Source organism: Giraffa tippelskirchi, chromosome 4, assembly GCF_054371585.1.
Source record: "Giraffa tippelskirchi isolate mGirTip1 chromosome 4, T2T-mGirTip1v1.2.pri, whole genome shotgun sequence".
NCBI classification, from domain to species: domain Eukaryota; kingdom Metazoa; phylum Chordata; class Mammalia; order Artiodactyla; family Giraffidae; genus Giraffa; species Giraffa tippelskirchi.
Genome location: NC_137278.1, coordinates 89,520,250 through 89,545,235, shown reverse-complemented (window position 1 = coordinate 89,545,235; position 24,986 = coordinate 89,520,250). Strand labels below are relative to the sequence as shown.

Sequence of the window (24,986 nt, the reverse complement as noted above, 5' to 3'; positions counted from 1 at the left end):
GTAAAATATGAAAGAAAGAAATCATCTCTAATCTTGAACATTTAATAATTTATAAAATTCCGAGTAAGTATAAAATGGTGCAGTGCATGTTTAGTACTTATTTGTGAAGATTACTTTTTGTTGCTGAAATCTTCAGTGCATTGTGCTTTGAGAGTAGACTGAGGAAATTTTTCGGATGACTGTCTGGCTGTATCTTTGAAAATATTGGTTCTTTCATGCCCTGGGAAGTCTGCCAAGATATAAGTATTGCAGTGCCCTACAGATGGCTTTATTTTTTAGAAGCTTGAAGCTAAATCTTCCCTGTATATACTAGTGTTAGAGCTCTGCAAGTAATTGTGGCAGTATTAACATCTTTTGTCATCATATCCCCATGGTTTGGATTTAGTTTGCATTTCATTAGGTAAGTCATATATGGTGTTAATGGCATACCTGAATTTGGGAAAGTCTTTAATCTCTCGAAGTCTCAGCTGTGGTATAGATACTTTTCAGGGCTGTAGGGACTTCTGTGACTTGAGATGCCGTCAGGGAACAGTCCTGATGAGGAATGAAGTTGTGGGCAACTTTAAGGGAGGAGAGAAACAAAAAACTCCTGCTATAGAATTGCTTAAGCAGAGGGTGGAAGCATGGATTTTAGCCAGGAAGAATCATATTCATCTGGATAAGGTGAGTTCCACAATAGGAAGCCAGAATAGTAATTATCATTCTTTCTCTCTCTCTCTTTGTTTTTTTGTTACCTTGTACGGATACATCTTTGCAATGAGCTTATTAGGAAAAAGACCAATCATTCTGAGAATATTGTTTTTACTATGTCTTACACTTTGAGGAGAGACGAAAAAAATGAGACATATTCTTATATTCAAGAAAAATTGATATACTGGAACTACTTTGGTGATCCAGTGGTTAAAAGTCCCCGCTTCAAATGCAAGGTGGTGTGGGTTCAATACCTGTTATGGGAACTAGGATCCCACATGCTGTGCAGTACAGCATAAAGTAGAATAGACTGGAATAAAATAGTAAGGTCAAATAAAAATAACTTCCTTGAAAAAAAGAAAAAAAATGATATAGATAAGACATGAGATGAGTACCAGTATGTACAGAAGTTTTTAAATTTGGTAAAGGGCATCTATGAAAACTCCACAGCAAAGATCATACTTAATGACTAAACTTTACAGTGATTTCCAATAAGTCAAGAAGAAGACAAAGACAAATACTAGGCACGGCGAATACATGCCAGCTTCATGACCATTATTCCCAAGGTTCTAGGCCAAGAAAAAAAGAGAAAAAGATAGATTTAAAAAATTATACAACATACCCAATAGCAGTTCTTTAAATCAATTATACTCATCAAGAAGATACAATTGAAAATAAATAAACCTTTTAATAGGCTATATAGAAATTAACCTGAAAAATGTACAAGTCCTTTATGATGAAAGTTTCAAATTTCTATTAAAGGACATGTAGGTGTAGGAAGTACTGAATAAATGAATAGTGAGATACTCTTCTAACAGAATGTCTGAACATTGCAAAATTGTCAGTTTCTCCCTAATTTAATTAGTTAAGTCAATGAAATTCCTATAGTAATCACAATAGAAAGACTGTGGTAATGTTACAATCCTCTTTTTAATTCATCAAAGTTGTTGTGCTGTCAGGTATAGGCTGGTGACTTACTCTCAAGACTTGAGGCTGCCATGTTGTGACAGCCTCTATCCCACAAAAAACTCTCCTTTATTTCCACAAGGATGCATTTATGAGGGTTTTATTTTGGCATTGTTGAGAGAGGCAAATAGTGGAAGCAATCTAGATATTCATTACCCAGGAACTAGAAGGGTAAAATTGGTACTTACAGTTCATTGAATGTAATGTGAAACACATAACCAAGCACTGTAAATGATGAATAATACTTATATATAACAATATACTGTAAAGATTTCAGAAATACAATGCTGAGGATCAAAGTAAGAAATGATACAGTTGATAGCTCAGTATCATTTATATAAGTTAAAATTAATGCATAAACTAGTACTGTACATACTTACCTCAAAGATGCATTTTTATATAAATAACTATGAAAGATTCATTTGAATAACAGGTCTTATATATAGTAAGATGGGTGTTTGTGTTGATAAGGAAAGTGAAATTAGGAATGGAGTATAAAAGAGAAAAAAATTAAAATGTGTGATACTGTATACTTCAACAGTTACATTTTGAACTGGGATAGTATTATAATATAAAGTCAGTTCTTTGCAAGTGATACCCTATTACAATACTCTTAAATTGTTTCTACCCACATGTCACATTATCAGATAAATTCCATTAGCATTTATCAAAAGGTGGCTGGGAATTTCCTATAGAACTATATTTACCCTGAAAATCTTGACAAAATTGCCACATAACTTCTACAACTTGAAAACTAGTAGTTCTTTTTAAGGTCTTTGGTGTATGTGTCAGGCCACACAAAGTGGCTTTCCTTATCTGTTTTGGAAAATCAAAATAGAAAAGACTTTGGTCAAACTTAAAGCAAAGAGTGTGTACACATTTGTATTCCTACAGTGAATTTTAGTCACCATACATTCTTTAAGTCAGCCTTTCAAAGGAAAACAAGTATACCAAAAACCAAGTAATGCTTTAATACAATCTACTTTATTCATTCAACAAATATTTATTGCTGGTACATTTCATTTTTTAAGGGTGGGTTTTAAACCAATTAAAACTCCAGATTCTGAAGAGGTACATCAGGGATTTCTTTCTTTGGAAAAAAAAAAAGAAAAGTTACTTGCTGAAAGTCTCAGCACCTTTGTAAACATAAATGTCATTGAGAAATTACTTGTTCTTAAAGTGGGAAAGAGATGTAAATGATATGAAGAGCAAGTTTTTGTTTTTCATTTAAGCTTTTCATCTCCAATCTATGGATAAAACATTCTTTCATTAAAAGAACTTGATTGAAGTTCCCTGAAACCACAGTTGATCTGTCTGCCTACCAGTAGATAGGGGATCTGGTAGGTAGACAGATCCACTGTGGTTTAGTTTAGTGTGACTTAGTCTTAAAAAAAGTTTGATTTGGCGGAAGGGAGAGTTCCATAAGAAGATCTTCATCTACTCATTGGCGGAGAATAAAAAAGCTGCCTTTATTAGGTTCCTGGAAGTAGAGACTATGAACTAGACTGAAAAGCCTATATAGAAAAGGGTATAATAGAAACAGCATGAGCTGATATCAGACAGATTTGTCTTACTATTGGTGTACTTTGACTTTCACTTTCAAGGAAAGTGAAAGTGAAAGTCGCTCAGTCTTGTCTGTCTTTTTGCAACCCCATGGACTATAACAGTCCATGGAATTCTCTAGGCCAGAATACTGGAGTGGGTAACCGTTCCCTTCTCCAGGGGATCTTCCCAACTGAAGGATCAAACCCAGGTCTCCCACATTGCAGGAGGATTCTATTAACAACTGAGCTATCAGGTAGTTTGATCATTCTTTGGCATTGCCTTTCTTTGGGATTGGAATGAAAACTGACCTTTTCCAGTCCTGTGGCCACTGCTGAGTTTTCCAAATTTGCTGGCATATTGAGTGCAGCACTTTCACAGCATCATCTTTTAGAATTTGAAATAGCTCAACTGGAACTCCATCACCTCCACTAGCTTTGTTCGTAGGGATGCTTCTTAAGACCCACTTGACTTCACATTCCAGGATGTCTGGCTCTAGGTGAGTGATCACACCATCGTGATAGTCTGGGTCGTGAAGAACTTTTGTGTACAGTTCTTCTGTGTATTCTTGCCACCTCTTCTTAATATATTTTCTGCTTCTGTTAGGTCCCTACCATTTCTGTCCTTTATTGAGCCCATCTTTGCATGAAATGTTCCTTTGGTATCTCTAATTTTCTTGAAGAGATCTCTAGTCTTTCCCATTCTGTTGTTTTCCTCTATTTCTTTGCATTGATCACTGAGGAAGATTTTCTTATCTCTCCTTGCTATTCTTTGGAACTCTGTATTCAAATGGGTGTATCTTTCCTTTTCTCCTTTGCTTTTTGCTTCCCGTCTTTTCATAGCTATTTGTAAGGCCTCCTCAGACAGCCATTTTGCTTTTTTGCATTTCTTTATCTTGGGGATGGTCTTGATTCCTGTCTCCTGTACAATGTCACGAATCAGATCTAGTCCTTTAAATCTATTTCTCACTTCTACTGTATAGTCATAAGGGATTTGATTTAGGTCATACCTGAATGGTCTAGTGGTTTTCTCCTCTTTCTTCAATTTCAGTCTGAATTTGGCAATAAGGAGTTCATGATCTGATCCACAGTCTGCTCCCGGTCTTGTTTTTGCTGACTGTATAGAGCTTCTCCATCTTTGGCTGCAAAGAATATAATCAATCTGATTTCAATGTTGACCATCTGGTGATGTCCATATGTAGAGTCTCATACGCTAGTAAAGTAATGCTTAAAATTCTCCTAAGCCAGGCTTCAACAATACGTGAACCGTGAACTTCCAGATGTTCAAGCTGGTTTTAGAAAAGGCAGAGGAATCAGAGATCAAATTGCCAACATCCGATGGATCATCAAAAAAGCCAAAGAGTACCAGAAAAACATCTATTTCTGCTTCATTGACTGTGCCAAAGGCTTTGACTGTGTGGATCACAATAAACTGTGGAAAATCCTGAAAGAAATGGGACTACCAGACCACCTGACCTGCCTCTTGAGAAACCCCTATGCAGGTCAGGAAGCAACATTTAGAACTGGACATGGAACAACAGACTGGTTCCAAATAGGAAGAGGAGTACGTCAAGGCTGTATATTGTCACCCTGCTTATTTAACTTATATGCAGAGTATATCATGAGAAACGCTGGGTTGGAGGAAGCACAAGCTGGAATCAAGATTGCCGGGAGAAATATCAATAACCTCAGATATGCATATGATACCACCCTTATGGCAGAAAGTGAAGAAGAACTAAAGAGCCTCTTGATGAAAGTGAAAGAGGAGAGTAAAAAAGTTGGCTTAAAGCTCAACATTCAGAGAACTAAGATCATGGTATCCGGTCCCATCACTTCATGGCAGATAGATGGGGAAACAGTGGAAACAGTGGGTGACTTTATTTTTCTGGGCTCCAAAATCACTGCAGATGGTGACTACAGCCATGAAATTGAAAGACTCTTACTCCTTGGAAGGAAAGTTATGACCAGCCTAGATAGCATATTAAAAAACAGAGACATTACTTTGCCAACAAAGGTCTGTCTAGTCAAGGCTATGGTTTTTCCAGTAGTCATGTGTGGATGTGAGAGCTGGACTGTGAAGAAAGCTGGGAGCCAAAGAATTGATGCTTTTGAACTGTGGTGTTGGAGAAGACTCTTGAGGGTCCCTTGGACTGCAAGGAGATCCAACCAGTCCATCCTAAAGGAGATCAGTCCTTGGTGTTCTTTGGAAGGACTGATGTTGAAGCTGAAACTCCAATACTTTGGCCACCTGATGCAAAGCGCTGACTCATTGGAAAGACCCTGATGCTTGGAAGGATTGAGGGCAGGAGAAGGGGACGACAGAGTATGAGATGGCTGGATGGCATCACCGACTCGATGGACATGGGTTTGGGTGGACTTAGGGAGTTAATGATGGACAGGGAGGCCTGGCATGCTGTGGTTCATGGGGTCGCAAAGAGTTGGACACGACTGAGCAACTGAACTGAACTAAACTATCAGCGAAGCCCAATTCTTTTCTTAGTCGTAAGAAAATATACTTTAAAGAGTTGTTGAGAATAGTAAATGGGACACTAAAATTGTTTTTTATAAAGTATATAGTAGGTGTAGTGGTTGCTCCCACGTGCATGCTAAGTCGCTTCAGTCATGTCTGACTCTTTGCGACCTATAAACTGTGGCTGACCAGGCTCCTCTGTCCATGGGATTCCCAGTCAAGAATACTGGAATGTGTTGCCATGCCCTCCTCCAGGGGATATTCGTGACCCAGGGATTGAACCCAATTCTCTTATGTCTCCTGTATTGGCAGGCAGATTTTTTACCACTAGTGCCACCATACTTCATAAAAATATGCTCCACTTAAGACTTTTGAAAAGATAGGAGTTGGATTTAGGATTTGATGAAGTAAAAGAGGCATGCTTAACAAATGCTTTATTATATACTGTCCTATACCATGTAATTTTGTTATATGCTTTTTAAGACCTGAAGCATAGATTATTTTCTCTTTTTTCAGAATAAGTAAAATTATTTGTTGCTTGTGAGTTCTATGAAATACCCTTTGTGAAAATGGCATCCAACCATGCATGGAGGATCCAGTTTAACTTTTAGAGCTATATCTATCTTCTCAAAGTTCTTACAAATATGAAAATAGAGAAGGATCAAACTTTAATTCTCATTAGAAGGAAGGATAGTTTTTGTCTTTTTTCTCCATTTGACAGTATTACCTATGTGTGTGTTAGTTGCTCAGTTGTGTCTGACTCTTTACAACCCCATGGACTGTAGCCTGCCAGGCTCCTCTGTACATGGAATTCTCTGGGCAAAATTACTGGACTGGGTTGCCATTTCCTTCTCCAAATATTACCTATAGCTATAAGGTATTCTACAGTCAGTGTCCAAACTGCTGCATTCTTTCAAGTTTAGGATACCAGTCTGACAAAAACAGGTTTTATAGTGAGCATCATATATTGATTTGGTAGTCGAGGGAACTGAAGTTCAGCAAGATTAATTGAACTGCCTAATGGATCATGTGTTCTGTGCACATCATGTGAAATGGCAGGCTAGGTGAAGCACAAGCTGGAATCAAGATTGCAGAGAGGAATATCAATAACCTCAGATATGCAGATGACACCACCCTTATGACAGAAAGCGATGAGGAACTAAAGAGCCTCCTGATGAAGGTGAAAGAGGAGAGTGAAAAAGCTGGCTTAAAACTCAACATTCAGAAAATTAAGATCATGGCATCTGGTCCCATCATGGCAAATAGCTGGGGAAACAATGAAAACAGTGACAAACTTTATTTTCTTGGACTCCAAAATCACTGCAGATGGCGACTGCAGCCATGAAATTAACAGACACCTGCTCCTTGGAAGAAAAGCTGTAACAAACCTAGATAGCGTATTAAAAAGCAGAGACATTATTTTGCCGACAAAGATTCCTATAGTCAAAGCTATGGTTTTTTTCAGTAGTCATGTAGGAATGTGAGGGTTGGACCATAAAGAAGGTTGAGAGCTGAAGAATTGATGCTTTTGAACTTTGGTGTTGGAGAAGACTCTTGAGGGCCCCTTGGACTGCACGGAGATCAAACCAGTCAGTTATAAAGGAAATCAATCCTGAATATTCATTGGAAGGACTGATGTTGAAGCTGAAGCTCTAATACTTTGGCCAGTTGATGCAAAGGGCCAACTCATTAGAAAAGACCCTGATACTGGGAAAGATTGAAGGCAGGAGGAGAAGGTGATGACAGAGGACGAGATGGTTGGATGTCATGACTGACTCAATGGACATAAGTTTGAGCAAGCTCTGGGAGATGGTGATGGACAGGGAAGCCTGGCATCCTGCAGTCCGTGGGGTGGCAGAGTTGGACATGACTGAGCAACTGAACAACAACAGTGGATCACAGTGCTAGTGATTGGCAAAAATAGGAGCTAAGTTTGTTTTTGCTTTGTATTTGAAACCTCTTATTACTTTTCTGTATTATTAATGTTTCTATTGCTAGGGCAAAAATTGTGCAGTAAGTAAAAAAACTTTTTCTATAGCTATACATTCTGAACATACTACTAAAAAAAATAGATTGACATTGTTTTGCATTCATATCTGGTATTTGAAATTTGATGAAAAAAATTATAAAATTCTTAATTAAGAAAGCAATGCTTTTGGTAGTTTTAGGAAAAATTTTTTTTGACAATAATAATCATGCCCGTCCTTCTTATGTTAGCAAAGCCCTGGAAATCAGATATAAGAACGTGGAGAAACTCAGTCATATTAAACCACATATGCATTGGCTTAGAAAAATGGCTGTGGTAGAGAGAGAAGGTAGACAAATATGTTTAATATTTTGCCCTTGGATTAGGAGTATTGGCTTATGAAGAACTCTAATAATGTGTTAGTGTCGTCATGCAAGGTCCCTTTGGACATGTCAGGGTTCTGCAACTGCCGTGTGAAACTGCAGCCTTGCTGGGGTAGTTCTGCACAGTTCATCCTAAGGGTTTATTTTTAATTAGAATTATCCTCTGCTCGCTCTCTGCTCTTCACTCTGAACCTGGCTTGGGAAATTCAGGAGGGAAGAGGCAGGTGATAGTTTTAAAAGGATCACTTCCAGCCCTAAGTTAGGCAAAGCCAAGCTCACTCTGGACTAGTCTTAGGATAGATCATCCTTCCTTGAATTGCCAAACCTTCATAATGCCAGGTTATTGTGCAGTTTGTTCCAGGACCAAGCTTCACTTGGACCCTCCCATTCAGAAAAGAGCAAAAATTTTCCTCTTTCTAGGCATAGTTTTTTTACTCTCTTAAGGGGAAATTTTCAAACAGACCTTTTGTTGAAAGTTTCTACAGTGCCAGATATCTTCTGTTGTCTGAAATCGTCCTGTACAGTTATTGTAGAGTTGCATACTTGGTTTTTACAAGGAGGAGTCTTCAGATAGGCAGCCACCTTGTCTGTAGGCAGAGTGGTAGATGGCAGGGTCCCAAAGTATCAATTTTATGGTTTTCTTATTGCCTCAGAAGTTCCTCCTTTCCAGGTGCCAGCTGTTACTCTAGCCCTATCGAACTCTAGACATAGCATAGGAACCACTTTTATTCTCACCTATCAACTTTGAAGAAAGCACTTATTTTTTTTCTCTTCTTATGTTCTTTATCTCAGATCTGACAGTTTCTATACTAATCATTCCAGTCTGTCTGTTCTAGGCTCTTTCTGCCCTGACCTGGTGAGATAGGGGCACTGTGATGCCTTTGATATTTATTTTTCACCTAAATGTCATTGTTCATTGTTTTAAAAAGTTGAAAAATTTTAAGAAACCAAATTACTGGTAATTTCACCACAGTTTTGGTCTACTTCCTTACAGACATTATTCTTTGGACACATTTGATATACTTTTTACATAAATTTAATTATACTGTGTGCATTTCTTTATACTTTGCTTCCCCCTTCCCTTAATATGTACATTATCACAAATATATGTTCATGTCAGCAAATACAGATCAACATTATTGTTTTTGTTTGCACTATATAGGTTTCCTTAATCTAATGTTGTAATTAATCATGATAGTCATGAAAAATAGTAATGATGATAATGGTGATGTTGGTGTCTACCATTTATTGAGAACTTAGTATATGCTAGGCATCATTTTGTATGATTTGCATACTTTGTCTTATTTCATCCTCCTAGCAATCCTGGCAAGTATATTAATATTCCTATTTATTATATATATTGTTATTATATATATATTATTATATATATTATATATTATATGTATTATAATATATATATATATTATATATATATATATTCCTATATATTAATAGTCCTATTTTGAAGGTGAAGCAGCTGATACTTAGAGAGATTAAATAAAGTGCTTAAGATCACAGTTAGGAATAAGCCAGGGTTCTAACCCATACTGTAAGAAACATTTTAAGCATTTTTAAAAAAATCACTCATCTGATGATTACTTTAGGTAAAATGATTAAAGTGAGATACAGGGCAGACAGTTTTTAGCTTCCTGATACTTAATCTCTCAAAAACGTCATGACAATTTGTATTCCTTAAAAAAAGAATTTAGGATTGCGATTTTGCCATATTTTCAATAATACAGAGTATTGTCTTTTTTCTTTTGCTAACTTTGTAGCAGGGAAACAAATGGTACATTGGTGAATTTTATTTGTATTTTAAAAATCACTATTGATTTTGGACTTTTTTTAAACAAAAATTATTCCTTTTTTTAATTCTCACATTGTTTTTATTTTTTTTTAATTGAAGTATATTTGATTTACAAAGTTGTGACCATTTCAGGTGTACAGAAAAGTGACACATACATATACATACATATATACACACACACACATATATATTTTCTTTTTTAGATTATTTTCCATTATAGATTATTACAAGATATTAAGTGTAGTTCTCTATGCTATACAGTGGGCTTCCCAGATGGTGCTAAAGAACCCACCTGCCAATGCAGGAGACATAAGAGACACGGGTTTGATCCCTGGGTTGAGAAGATCCCCTGAGTAGGAAATGGCCACCCACTCCAGTATTCTTGCCTGGAAAATCCAGGACATGGACAGAGAAGCCTGGTAGCTACAGTCCAGAGGGCCACATAGTGTCAGCCACGACTGAAGCGACTTAGCACACATGCTATACAGCAGTCCTTGTTGCTTGTTTTATATAGCACTGTGTATCTGTTAATCCTAAACTCCCAGTTTACCTCCTCTTCTGCTTTGGTAACTAAGTTTGTTTTCTATGTCTGTGAGTTTATTTCTGTTTTGTAAATATGTTAATTTCTATCATTTTTTAAGACATGGCATATAAATGATATCATGCAGTATTTGTCTTTCTCTGACCTACTTCAATTAGTATGATAATCTCCAGATCTATCCATGTGGCCACAAATGGCATTATTTCATTCTTTTTTGTGGATGAGCAATATTCCATTATGTGTGTGTATGTGTATATATACACACACATATATAGTACATCTTCTTTATTCATTCCTCTGTTGATGGAAATTTAAGTTGTTTCTCTGTCTTGACTATTGTAAATGGTGCCACTTTGAACATCGGAGTGCATGTATATTTTTGAATTAGAGTTTTCTCTGGATATATGCCCAGGAATGGAATGCTGGATTATTTGGTAGCTCTATTTTTAGTGTTTTAAGAAACCTCCAGATTGTTCTCCATAGTGGCTGCACAAATTTACATTTCCACTAACAATGCAGGAGGGTTCCTTTTTCTGCTCACCCTTTCCAGGATATTATGTTTAGAGTTTTTGATGGTAGCCATACTGACTGGTGTGAAGTGATACTTCATAGTTTTAATTTGTACATCTCTAATAATTAGTGATGTTGGGAATCTTTTCATGTGCCCACTGCATGTCTTCTTTGGAGAAATGTCTATTTAGATCTTCTGCCAATTTTTTTATTGGGTTTTTTGATGTTAAATTACATGAGCTCTTTGTATATTTTGGAAATTAAGCCCTTATTGATCGCATCATTTGCAATATTTTCTCCCATTCTGTAAGTTGTCTTTTCATTTTGCTTATGGTTTCCTTTGCTGTTCAAAAGCTTTAAAGTTTAATTAGGTCAAGAGGGTTAAGAGGTACAAACTTTCAGTAATGACAAAAAGTCCTGGGGGTGTAATGTACAGCATATTGACCATAGTCAGTGATATTGTAGAGAATACATGAAGGTGCCATGAGAATAAATCCTAAAAATTAAGTTTGTGTGGTGATGGATGGTAACTAGACTTATTGTGGTGATCATTTCACAATGTGTACTATCTAATCTGAAACGAAATATGTTATATATAAGACATAGCTCAATAAAAAGCTTTTTTTTTAAAAAAAGAAAGATGTATGGAATTGCCAAAGGGCTACACAGATCAGTGGGACAGAATAGAAAATTTAGAAAGATAAAAATATGTGACAAAGTTGCAGAAGCAATTCTACAAATGGTGCTAGAATAGTTGCACGTTCACACAGCAAAATAGTGAACCTTGAGTTACTTCTCACATTTTGCACAAAAAGTAACTCAAAATGTATTATGATTTAAATGTAAAATGCAAAACTAGAAAACTGTTGAGAAAAATAGAAGACCCTCAGACTCTAGAGGTAGAGTCCTTAGACTTTACTCCAAAAGCACTTATCACAAAAAGAAAATAATTGGTAAATTAAACATCATCAAAATTAAAAGACCCTGTTAACAGGGTGAAAAGCCAAGTTACAGAGTGGGAGAAAATGTTAGCAAATGGCGTATCCAAAAAAGACTAGTATCTAGAATGTATATAAAGACTTTTCCAAACTCAACAATAAAAAAGTAAACAATCCAGTTATGGTATGGACAAAAAACACACAAACAGTTTACCAGTGCATATGTACAGATGGAAACTAAGCACTTGGTAACATCTTTTGTTCAGCATCATTAGTTATTAAAAAGAATTAAAGCCACCATGAGCCATCATTACATTCCCTTACAATAGTGACTATACCAAATACCATTACAATTGCTGATGGGCACATATATGGTGCAGGTCACTCTAGAAAACAGTTTGGCAGTTTAAAAAACTCAACATGAAACTATCATGTAACCCAGCAATTGCACTCATGTTTCTTTATCCCAGAGAAAGGAAAGCTTATTTCAGGTATTTTACATACTTTATAGCAGCGTTATTCATAATAGCACCAAACGGGAAACAACCCTGTAATCCTGCAGGAGATAAATAGTTAAACTATGGTCCATTTATACCATAGCATCATGACATATTACTTGGCAATACAAAGGAAAGAACTATGATACTTGCAGCAACCTAGATGAATCTTCAGAGATTTATGCCGAGTGAAATAAGCCAATCTCAAAAGGCTGCACACTGTAAAATTCTATTTACATAAGTCTTAAATGACAAAAATTATAGGAATGGAGAAAACATTAGTGCTTACCAAAATTTCAGTAGAAGGTAGGGATGGAGGGAAGTGGGTATGGCTATAAAAAGAACACTTGTGGAATCTGTGTAGTTTGGGAATTGTGCATCCTTGACTGATTGTATCACTGTCAGTGTCCCAGTTGTGACAGTGAACTGTCATTTTCTAAGATGTTCACCTTTGGAAAACCTGGGTAAAGGCACATGGAATCTCTGTTAATTTATTTATAATTGCATGTAAATCTACAGGCCTCTCATAATAAAAAGTTTAATTAAAAATTGGTATTGAAGCAAAGTTTATTTAACTTTAAGTTTCCTTTTTTCTCTTAACCTATATTCTTATATTTTTAAGCAAACATCAGCTGAATATATTTATATTTTTTGTTTTTAGATATTCTGCCTGTTTTTCTGAATATCTGAAGTTCAGTTTGACAGATTTTTTTTATTCTTATATTCTAAATTTGTCTGTTTCTGTACAGTTTCTGTTAATGGGGGAGAAAAGGCATAGATTTATTTATACAAAATTCCTCCAGTCGTCACTTAACTATATAAAGGGCTATTTTGGGAGGTGGTTTGGCAAGTTTGATTTTGAAAGGCAGGGAGCAGCCATGTGTCTTTAATAAAATAGCCATTACATACATTTATATATCATAAAAATAATGCGTATAGCTCGTTCAGTTTATAAAGTTCTTAGACTGAGCTTCAGTTTTTTTTGCTTTTCCTGGTGTTGACTTCCTCTAATATACATGAGAAGTCACTTGAAAGCTATATGCTTAGTTCTTCTTGTATAAAATCTTGTACTGCACCTTCTGTTAAGCCAGCAGTTTCTGTTTACTTATTGTTAATAGTGAGGACTATTAATAATGTCTCATTGCCTTTCATCTCCATGAAGTGATTGTGTGTAACAACTGTGACATGATGATTTAATTTTTATTTACATTTTTAGATGGTACCTTTTTCTGTGTGCGCTTTAGTAATTTTTCAAAGCCCTATTCATTTTGGCAACATGAAAAAGATTAAGAGATTGGGAAATTTTAAAGTTTTAAATTTTGAAGCACTTCAGCAGTTGAAAAGAATGACAGTTGTGAGTTAGAAGAGACTTCTAACCATCATAATCAAGTCACCATACTGTATGTCTTAAACTTATACAGAGATGTAAGTCAATTATTTCTCAGTAAAATTGGAAAAAAAAAAAGCAAGAAAAAAGAATTCTCTTGCTAATTGTCTACAAATTGATTAAATTGTATTATAGTGTACAATTAGCACATTATTTGTGCATGTAATTGTGCACAGCTATATGCAGATTATTCAACTTATGTTTTTTGTAACAAAATGGGACACTTAGCTTAAAAGTGAAATCCAAGTCTTTTCCTGATCAATTACCTTAGTCATAGAGGAAGTCTGGGTTTCTGTTCTAGCCAGGTAGGTAGGTTGTAATTTTAAGCAGTTTGGTTTGCTAAGCATGATTAAGACACTGTTCCCTTTGAGGTTTACCCTTTCGCTTCTAAGGTACAACTGTTTATCATCTTGGGTCAAAGGTTATAAAAAGTAGTCATCAATTACAGCTTTATTGGTTGTAATTGGTAATGCTATGAAAGGAGGCAGCCAAACTGAATCTAATAATAAAAGGCTCTTTGTTAAAATATTTAATAAATTAACACTCTCTCATGGAAGAGGGGAAGCTAATTACAAAGTCCAAGATTGTTAATCATAATGTTTACTTTCTTCAAAAGCACAGACCCAACTATCCATAATCATTAGATATTAGATTTCTTTCTTTTTAAAAATTCTGTAGACTTCTGTCATTCCCGGAGGGGGATGTTCTTTTCTATGGCTCAGACGTGGGGTATGGCAGAAAGAGGAAATGCCAAGACAAACATAAGTTATAAGGGGCATCTTAAAAATAAACAGGATTCTGTTAGAACATCAGATTGCCGCTGCTCTTCAAAAAGGGTCAGAAGTTTATGTAGATTTACTCTGTAGGCTAAGTGAGTAACATCAAGAATCGGGGCATTTAGAAAGTAACGTTTTTTTTGTTTTTTTCATGGTAAGTTATCTACCAGAGCAATTATCCTTTCCACATCTATATTCTGGACAGTTGTGGTTCTTGAATTTTAGACATTTTTCAAAGCCATAATGTAGGTAAGTGGAGCTGTGACACAATACTACTTTCACAACTCTTGAATAATGTTGCCATGAGAACTATGTGAATGGGCTTTTACATCTGAGAATCAGATGATCAAATGAATGTTTCTAGATTTAAGGGGACATCTTGGGTTTGTTCTTTTCATGTGTTTCTGTAGTCTGATCTTTAAGTCACTTCTAATGAAAGAAAATCCTGCTTTGGGCCTGCTGTGCAAATTAGCCATATGGTGAAGTGTAATATCCTGCTGAATGTCATTACGGTGCCCTGTGATATGTGCTCCCCTTTTCACATGGAAGCAAATTAAAATAGCTTCAGGTGTTTTTTTTTTTTTAAAACACTCTGAATAAACTTGTCTTCACTTGGATGCTGGGACAGTTAAAAGGGTGTTCTCCAGCTGCAGTCAGGGTAATGAAATTATAGGCTTTGCTCAGGACCAAATGGAAATATTGCTTCCTGTAGGCAAAGCCGGAAGAATCTTATATGTGATTCCCTTCTTCTATTTCTCTCTCTTGTTCTCTTCATACTTGTCTATAGTTGTTTCTCAGTCCAAGGGTTCACTTTGTTTTGTTGTGATGGATGGGAAGGATTCCGTCTAGTCTCCAGTGAACCTCATATCAGTCTCTACCATGGAAGATGCACTAGATGAAGAGCTGTTTAACCAAATAATGGCATAGTAAATATTTAATAAAGAAAATAGAAGGTCTGTTCCTCTTTGTGTTATGTAGACATATTGCCCCTATGAGGAAGTATCGTCCCAGCATAAGCTTTTTTTTCTATGAAACTGGACGTGTTTCCACTGACAGAGACCTGGGGATCAGTAATTGTATGAAATGTTTAGGATGTTTCTGCATATAGGATACATTGTTACCTTTTATGAAGGAAAGAAATTCAGGAAAGGTATTTCATATGGCCTTCTCTTTTCCCACTAAGAGCAAGGATCACATGATCCTGACTTATTTGATTTCTGGTGTGACCTACTATAGCAATTATAATTTGACTTTGAGCTTTGTTAGCAATGAAATTCATCACTTTTATTTATATACAAAAACAAAGGTCTTACTCATTTGCCCACACTGAGTGACAATACTGTGGTTTTTTTTTTTTTTATGTTTATATTCAGACAAGTCTAGACACGTGGGGAATTCAAAGTCATCACTTGTGTTTTAATTTTTAAACATTTATTCATAACCCGTGTTTGTTCCAGCATTTGTATGACAGTCTGTAGCATGTGTTTGAAGAAAGGCAGTTGGAACAGTGTTCTGCAATAAAAGTGGATCATACTGGATTATGATGTTCTGGAAAAGATTTTTGCCTGGAAAAATCAGTGAAAAGAATATGTATAATATGATCAGTATCAGTTCAGTTGCTCAGTCATGTCCGACTCGGCGACTCCATGAACCACAGCACGCCAGGCCTCCCTGTCTATCACCACCTCCCGGAGTCCACCCAAACCCGTGTCCATCGAGTCGATGAAGCCGTCCAACCATCTCATCCTCAGTCGTCCCCTTCTCCTCTTGCCCTCAATCTTTCCCAGCATGAGGGCCTTTTCAAATGAGTCAGCTCTTCGCATCAGGTGGCCAAAGTATTGGAGTTTCAATACTTTCAATACTTCAGTACTTCAGACTTCAAGTCCGTCCAGTCAAGGCTATGGTTTTTCCAGTAGTCATGTATGGATGTGGGAGTTAGACTATAAAGAAAGCTGAGCGCCGAAGAATTGATACTTTTGAACTACGGTGTTGGAGAAGACTCTTGAGAGTCCCTTGGACTGCAAGGAGATCCAACCAGTCCATCCTAAAGGAGATCAGTCCTGGGTGTTCATTGGATGGACTGATGTTGAAGCTGAAACTCATACTTTGGCCACCTCATGCGATGAGTTGACTCATTGGAAAAGACCCTAATGCTGGGAAGGATTGGGGGCAGGAGGAGAAGGGGACGACAGAGGATGAGATGGTTAGATGGCATCACCGACTCGATGGACATGGGTTTGGGTGGACTCCAGGAGTTGGTGACAGACAGGGAGGCCTGGCGTGCTGCGCTTCATGGGGTTGCAAAGAGTAGGACACGACTGAGTGACTGAACTGAACTGAACTGAATATTCAGTTATTTTTTTATATTTCGCACATAAGTGATATCATGCAGTATTTATCTTCCTTTGTCTAACTTACTTCACTAAGCATAATACTCTCTAGGTCCATTTATGTTGTTACAAATGGCAGAATTTCATTCTTTTTTATGACTAATATCCAACTGTATATATTTACCATATCTTCTTTATCCACTTATCTGTTGATGGACATTTAGGTTGCTTCCATATGTTGGCAGTTGCAGATAGTGCTGCTGTGAACAATGGGATGCATATATCTTTTTGAATTAGTGTTTTTATTTTCTTCAGATCTGGATATATATATATAGGAACACGTGCATCAGGCAACTCAAAATTTTTACCACTCTGTGTATGTCCGTGGATGACTATGAAAGTGCCAAGAGTTTTGATTTTGAGGCTACACATAAATTTTAGCCGGCAGGCAAATTTGCAAATTAGGAATCCATGAATAATAATTGACTGTGTTTCCTCCTAATTCCTCTCTTATTAAGTGACACCACCAGCCAAACTAGTTACCTAGGTTAGAAATCTCATGTCAGTTTTCTTTCCTTCATATCCTTTACCACATATATCCAATTGGCCTGTGCCTCTTTAAGTATATGTCAGAGTCTAATCCTTTTGTAGCTAATTTCCCCTTCCTTCATTCTGCTTACTACATGACAGCTTCCAGGTGTCTAAAACTAGAGTTGAAGTCCAAATATCTTATCATGATTTACAAAGTCCCCTGGCCTTGTCTCCTGTCATACCTCTCCCTTACACCTTGAAGTTCCAGTTGTGAAGAACTTTCAGTTCATGGAATGTGTGATATCTTTTTTTCATTGAATCTCTCTGTCTTTACAAGGAACATTCCCCCCCACCCCCACCCCTTTCTGTTTACTTGGCTTATTCTTAAGAGTCATTCTTCAATTATGAGTATAAATGTTATTTTCTTCCTAAGAATCTTTCTCTAACATGTATCCCTCCCCAGTCATGTGCATGCATACACACACACACGTACACACACACACTCAGTTATACATTACACTCTAATCCATAGGATTTTATAGTTTATTTTAATATAATTGCTTGTTTAATTTCTAGTCTTCCACTGTAGACTATAAATTCAGTGAGGAGATTTTTAGTGTCTTTCACATGGTAAGCACTTTATATACTTTGTAACTGATTTTTCTGTGACATTGTATGTATTAATTCATTAATTATTGTATAGTCTTTGGAGCACTGTCATTCTGAAGACATAAAATGAAAAAGAAAACAACTTTTACCTTGGCTTCTTGTTGTTTTGTATCTTTTTGTTTATACCTTTATTAGCTTTTCAGGTGACTTTTTTTGGTTTGTGTTTTGTTTTTTTCATTTGAGTCATTAAAGGAGCTTGAGGCCCAAGAGGCAGGACTCTATTGTGCATTGTCTATCATGCGAAGAGTTGACTCATTGGAAAAGACCCTAATGCTGTGTAGGATGGGGGGCAGGAGGAGAAGGGGACGACAGAGGATGAGATGGTTGGATGGCATCACTGACTCAATGGACATGGGTTTGGGTAAACTCCGGGAGTTGGTGATGGACAGAGAGGCCTGGCGTGCTGCAATTCATGGGGTCGCAAAGAGTTGGACACGACTGAGCAACTGAACTGAACTGAATTGACCTATTTGTGAATAGGAAGGCACTTCCTCAATTACTCAGCTGTATTGGGCAGACATCTATTTCTCAATTTCTTCCTATAAGCATTGAGTTGACAAACTTGGCAAAGGAAATAGAAAAATCAGAGGTGAATTTATTTAACATCCACTAGGGAAAATCTAAAATCTAACTCAATTTTGTAAATGAAGAAGCCAGACCTATTACATAAATTGGTCTTTTCTTATGTTTTAATTGTATTAAAAAACATAATGTATATAGTTTAGAATTAAGTATAAATTCATGATTTGGTTTTTATATAGAATTTCATCTAGTTTATTTTCTATCATTTATGACAAATAATTAAATTAGTATGCTACTGCTAAGTCACTTTAGTCGTGTCCAACTCTGCTACCCTATGGACTGTAGCCTGCCAGGCTCTTCTGCCCTTGGGGTTCTCCAGATAAGAATAGTGGAGTGGGTTGCCATTTCCTCCTCCAGGGGATCTTGCCGACCCAGGGTTCGAACCCGTGTCTCCTGCAGCTCCTGCATTGAAGGCAGATTCTTTACCACTAAGCCACCCGGGAAGTCCTGGTTAGTATGCTGTGTCCTAATTAACAAGGCTTTCCCTAAATTCTCATCTAAGTGTATCTTGGCTCAAAAGTATGTTGAAAGTGTAATGTCACACTAACATAATAAAGGACCTTTCAGGGCTGTTGACCTTAAAATGAAAAGTCCTTCACTGTGTACAAAAGGAAATTGACCTTTAATAATACCACTATGCTGGAAAATGGTGACAAGTAGGGAAAAACTTTAACAAACCAACAGGCAGTTTCCACTTCTTATTTCTTAAATATAATTATTTGCTACCTCACTAACTTATGGACTAAAAAAGTCTTGAAATAGCTGTCTTAAGGTTTGTTTTCATTTTTCAGACAGAAAAATTCGGATGTATATGGTTGTCAAAACCTTAGTGTGTTAAAATATTTGATTTTAAGCTACACCAAGTGTCGTCAAACCATGACTCTTGTGTCAAGTCCGTTATAGTGCCTGTTTCTGTATGACTTTGTGAACTGTTACATTTTCAAATGATGGGTAAAAAATCATAAGAGGACTAATATTTTATGATAGGTGAAAATGATGTGAAATTCTAATTTCAGTTTCTACAAATAAGGTTTTATTGGAACAGAGCCATACTCATTTATATATTGTTTATGACTGCCCTTATACTACAGCAGCAGTGTTGAGTAGTTGCATCAGAGACTGCATGGCTCAACAAAGTCTATTTACTATTTTTGCTCATTACAGAAAACATTCACCAACCACTGAGCTACACTATCGAATGTGCATGATTTAGTACCTTAAATAGCATTTCCAGTTTAAGGATAACAAAGAAGTCATGTTGAATAAGACTCTTCAGACTTTTGGGAAGGTGAAAAAAACTGAAGGTAGATAGTACATGGAAAATCTTCCTTCTGTGCAGGTGACCTGTGTTCAATCCCTGGGTTGGGAGGATCCCCTGGAGAAGGGAATGGCTACCCACTCCAATATTCTTGCCTGGACGGAGGAGCCTGGCGGGCTATGGTCCACTGAGTCGCAAAGAGTCAGACATGACTGAAATGACTAACGCTTCCACAGTAAACCTTATCTTCACATGGGTGGGGCTTTCACTTTCATCACTGATTTCATCTTATGTTTTAAGTAAGTATTTGCATAGTGGTTATTATTTATCAAGACAGTATTCTAAAAGCTTTATAACTCTTCATAATCTTTATAACAAACACAGGAGGTTGGCATCTCTACAAATAAGTAAGCCATAGCATGTCTACTAGTGAAAAGTAAAGAGTTAAACAGTGGAAGTTAAATTAATGAAAGGGAAATTATATAGCTAGTCATATGAGTTATACTGTAGAAGAAAATGGCAACCCACTCCAGTATTCTTGCTGGGATAATCCCCTGGACAGAGAAGCCTGGTGAGTACAGTCCATGTGGTTGGAAAGAGTCAGACACAACTGACTGACGGAGCACATGAGTTATATAGTTAGTAAGGGCTGGATCATGATTTGAATAAATTCATCTGGTTCTAAAATCAGTACTCTTAACCACTGTACAATGCTGTCTCTCCCTTTCTACTTTTGTTTATTTAGAAAAGTCTTGGGTTGCGTGTAGAGTTTAATAATAGGGGAGCATCATGTTTTAAAAGTTTTGAGCTCATATCAGTTTCTAGGGTTGTTATAATCAAGTACCACAACTCAGTGGCTTAAAATAAGAGAAATTTCTTCTGTCACTGTTTTGGAGAGTAGAAATCCAAAATCAGGATGTTAGGAGGCTGTCCTTCCTCTGAGATTCTGGGTAGAATCCTTCCTTGCCTCTCCGCAGCTTCTGTGGTGGCCGGTAGTCCTTGGTGTTGAGAAGTATCAGTCCTGTCTCTGCTTGTGGCTGTGTGTTGAATTCTCCCTGTGCTGTCTCCAGATAGCATTTTCCTCTTCTTATGAAGACACTAGTTGTGCTAGATTAAGGGTCACCCTGTTATACTATGACTGCATCTTCATTTAACTAATTACACCTGTAAAGACTATTTCTAAATGGTCATGCTCTGAGGTCTGGGGAAGGACATTAATTTCGAGAGGACACTATTCAACCTCAGTTATAGAGCATATAAATCAGTTCTTGTTTTCTAGAGTACCTTTCAGTTTAAGCCCCAAAACCCTAAATGAAAAGTTACAGGGCTTTGTTTCTTCCTTCTTGGTGTTAATCCTGTGCTAGATAATATTCTGTCTGAGAAGACAGACGTTATTCTCAACTTCTGTGTTTTTCTTGCCTTCTTTTGGCCTCTTGCTCATGATTTATTTGAGACTAGATTTTATTCTGGAATTTTCTTCTGGAATGTTCTGTGATTTTTTTTTTAAAGGATCATTTTCTCAACTGTTACTATAACCTACAAGAATGTTAGTTTGTTTTTTTCTTGTAAATTTGTGATAACTAGTTCAGAAACCAACTTTGGTGTTTTTGGAGGTTGAGTTCTGACAGTTTCCTCTGAATAATCTTTTGTGTCCATTTCTATTGGGATTTGTAAGTAAGGTTCAGTAAGTTCTAATAATTATTTTTGTTTTTTCAATGGTTATTATTGTTAAAATGACAGATTGTGAGAAATGTGGGACTGCCTTAGCTTCTGACCTGGGAGCTTCTCTTTTCTCATGAAATACTAGAATGGTTGGCCCAATTGTGTCAGCCTATTTCCTTTCATTTGTTTTACAGGGGGCCCGGGAAACATTTGAGAACTACTACCGAAAACAAAGGCGAAAACAGGCTCGTTTGGTGCTCCAGCCTCCGTCTAACATGGTAGGATAACCACTTTTATTTTTCTCCCTTTTTCATTTTTCTTCTATATCTTTTAATTATTTTCCACTTGTGATTTTTTTCCCCCCTAAATTATCATTCTGGGACCACTTTTGGTGGATGTGACTTGCACTAAGAAAATAGCAACTAACATTTCTTGATTGCTGTTTCAGGCATTCTTCTAAATACTAGATATGTATTGTCTCATTTTATCCTCTCTGTAATCCTATGAAGGTAGCTTGTTGTTGAGTCACCCAGTTATGTCCAACTCTTTGCAACCCCATGGACTGTAGCACGCCAGGCTTCCCTGGGTTTCACTATCTCCCCAAGTTTGCTCAAACTCATGTCCATTGAGTCAGTGATGCCATCCCACCATCTTGTCCTCTGTCGACCCCTTCGCCTCCTGCCCTCAGTCTTTCCCAGCATCAGGGTCTTTTCCAGTGAGTGAGTGCTTCGCATCAGGTAGCCAATGTATTGGAGCTTCAGCTTCAGCATCGTCCATCCAATGACCATTCAGGATTGATTTCCTTGAAGATTGCCTGGTTTGATCGCCTTGCTGTCCAAGGGAATCTCAAGAGCCTTTTCCAGCACCACAGTTCAAAAGCATCAATTGTTTCACACTCAGCCTTCTTTATGGTCCACCACTCACACTGGTACATGACAATTGGAAGATTTGGAAGAACAATAGCTTTGAGTATACAGACTTTTGTCGGCAAAATGATGTCTCTACTTTTGAATATGCTGTCTAGATTTGTCATAGCTTTTTTTTACAAAGAGCAAGTGTCTTTTAATTTCATGGCTGCAGTCCCCATCTGCAGTGATTTTGGAGCCCAAGAAAACATAGTCTGTCACTGTTTCCACTGTTTCCCCATCTATTTGCCATGAAGTGATGGGACTGGATGCCATGATCTTTGTTTTCTGAATGTTGAGTTTTAAGCTTTTTCACTCACTCTCCTCTTTACCTTCATCAAGAGGCTCTCTAGTTCCTCTTCACTTTCTGGCATTAGGGTGGTGTCATCTGCATATCTGAGGTTATTGATATTTCTCTCGACAGTCTTGATTCCAGCTTGAGGTTCATCCAGCCCAGTGTTTCACATGATGTACTCTGCATATAAGTTAAATAAACAGGGTGACAATATACAGCCTTGATGTACTGCTTTCCCAATTTGGAACCAGCCCATTGTTCCATGTCCAGTTCTAACTGTTGCTTCTTGACCTGTATACAGGTTTCTCAGGAGGAAGGTAAGGTGGTCGGGTATTCCCATCTCTTGAAGAATTTTCTACAGTTTGTTCTGATCCACACAGTCAAAGATTTTAGCATAGCCAATGAAGCAGAAGTAGATGTGTTTCTGCAATTTGCTTGATTTTTCTGTGATTCATCTGATGTTGGCAATTTGATCTCTGGTTCCTTTTCTAAATCCTGCTTGGACATCTGAAAATTCTTAGTTCATATACTGTTGAAGCCTCACTTGAGTGCAATTGTGAGGCAGTTTGAACATTCTTTGACATTGCCCTTCTTTGGAATTCAAATGAAAACTGACATTTCCAGTCCTGTGACTACTGCTGAGTTTTCTAAATTTGCTGATGTATTGAGTGCAGCACTTTCACAGCATCATCTTTTAGGATTTAAAATAGTTCAGCTAAAATTCCATCACCTCTACTAGCTATGTTCATAGTGATGCTTCCTTAGGTGCACTTGACTTCCCATTCCAGGATGTCTGGCTCTAGGTGAGTGATCACACCATCATGGTTATCCAGGTCATTAAGACCTTTTCTGTATAGTTCTTCTGTGTATTCTTGACACCTCTTCTTAATATCTTTTGCTTTTGTTAGGTCCATACAATTTCTGTCCTTTACTGTGCCTGTCTTTGCATGAAATGTTCCTTTGGTAACTTTCTTGAAGAGATCTCTAGTCTTTCCCATTCTATTGATTTTCTCTGTTTCTTTGCATTGTTCACTTTAGAAGGATTTCTTATCTCTCCTTGTTATTCTTTGGAACTCTGCATTCAGCTGAGTATGTTTTTCCCTTTATTCTTTGACTTTTGCTTCTCTTCTTTTTTCAACTATTTGTAAGGCCTCTTCAGACAACCATTTTGCCTTTTTGCATTTCTTTTTCTTGGGGATGATTTTGATCACCACCTCCTACACAATGTTAGGAACCTCTGTCCTTGGTTCTTCAGGCATTCTGTCTGTCAGCTCTAATCCCTTGGATCTATTTGTCACTTCTATTGTATAATCATAAGGGATTCAATTTAGGTCACACTTGAATGGCCTAGTGGTTTTCCCTACTTACTTCAATTTAAGTCTGAATTTTACAATAAAGAGTTCATGATCTGAGCCACAAGCGGTTCTTGATCTTGTTTTTGGTGACTGTATAGAGCTTTACCATCTTCAGCTGCAGAGAATATAATCAGTCTGATTTTGGTACTGACCATCTGGTGATGTCCATATGTAGAGTTATCTCTTTCTCTTCTGTTGTTGTAACAGGGTGTTTGCTATGATCAGTGTGTTCTCTTGGCAAAAGCTTTTTGTTTGCCCAGCTTCATTTTGTACTCCAAGGCCAAACTTACCTGTTATTCCAGGTATGTCTTGATGTCCTCCTTTTGCATTTCAATCCCCTATGATGAAAAGGACATCTTTTTTTGGATATCTTGTTAGTTCTAGAAGGTCTTGTAGGTCTTCATAGAACTGTTCAACTTCAGCTTTTTCAGCATTAGTGGTTGGGGCATAGTTACGTAGGTACTCTTATTATATTTACTTAATAGTCTTGGGAATTGAGGCTTAAGAAACTAATTAGCTGATTCTTTATCAAAACAAAAACAATAACTTTTTTCTTCTTTGCTTTTTTGTAGCATGAAACTTTAGACGGCTACAGGAAGTATTTTAATCAAATTGTCGGGTGGGTATTTGTGTGTGTGTCTTAAATTTACATACTTTCAATAGTTTGTACACTTTTCCTGAGACTTGGAAAAGTATAACAAATGTTCTTTGGGAATTTATTTTTCTTTTCTTTATTTAAATTCTTAAAACAAGATTTGGTTTTGAATATCTGATGATTTTAAAGGAATGTCTATTCATTTAAACATTATATTGTTGGAGAATACTTTTTATGGAGAAGGGAAGAATAATGTTGAATTGTAACCTTATTGTATGTGATATTTTGCTTTTCCATTATTGTTAAGAGAGAACCAAGCAATCAACAAATGT

At 36.9% G+C, this 24,986-nt stretch overlaps 1 protein-coding gene across 10 annotated transcripts in view; it reads left to right on the top strand.

Annotated features, from left to right (window-relative positions):
- The window catches only part of EXOC6B (exocyst complex component 6B), a 760,794-nt gene that overhangs the window by 418,780 nt on the left and 317,028 nt on the right, over positions 1-24,986 (top strand). For 9 of the 10 annotated variants that reach the window (XM_081482978.1, XM_081482980.1, XM_081482979.1 and 6 more), the window contains 2 exons: positions 21,699-21,782; positions 24,632-24,678. In XM_081482978.1, the coding sequence (XP_081339104.1) occupies positions 21,699-21,782; positions 24,632-24,678 (131 nt within the window). The remainder of the gene's footprint in view (positions 1-21,698; positions 21,783-24,631; positions 24,679-24,986) is intronic. The other variant, XM_081482984.1, reaches the window with a different exon arrangement.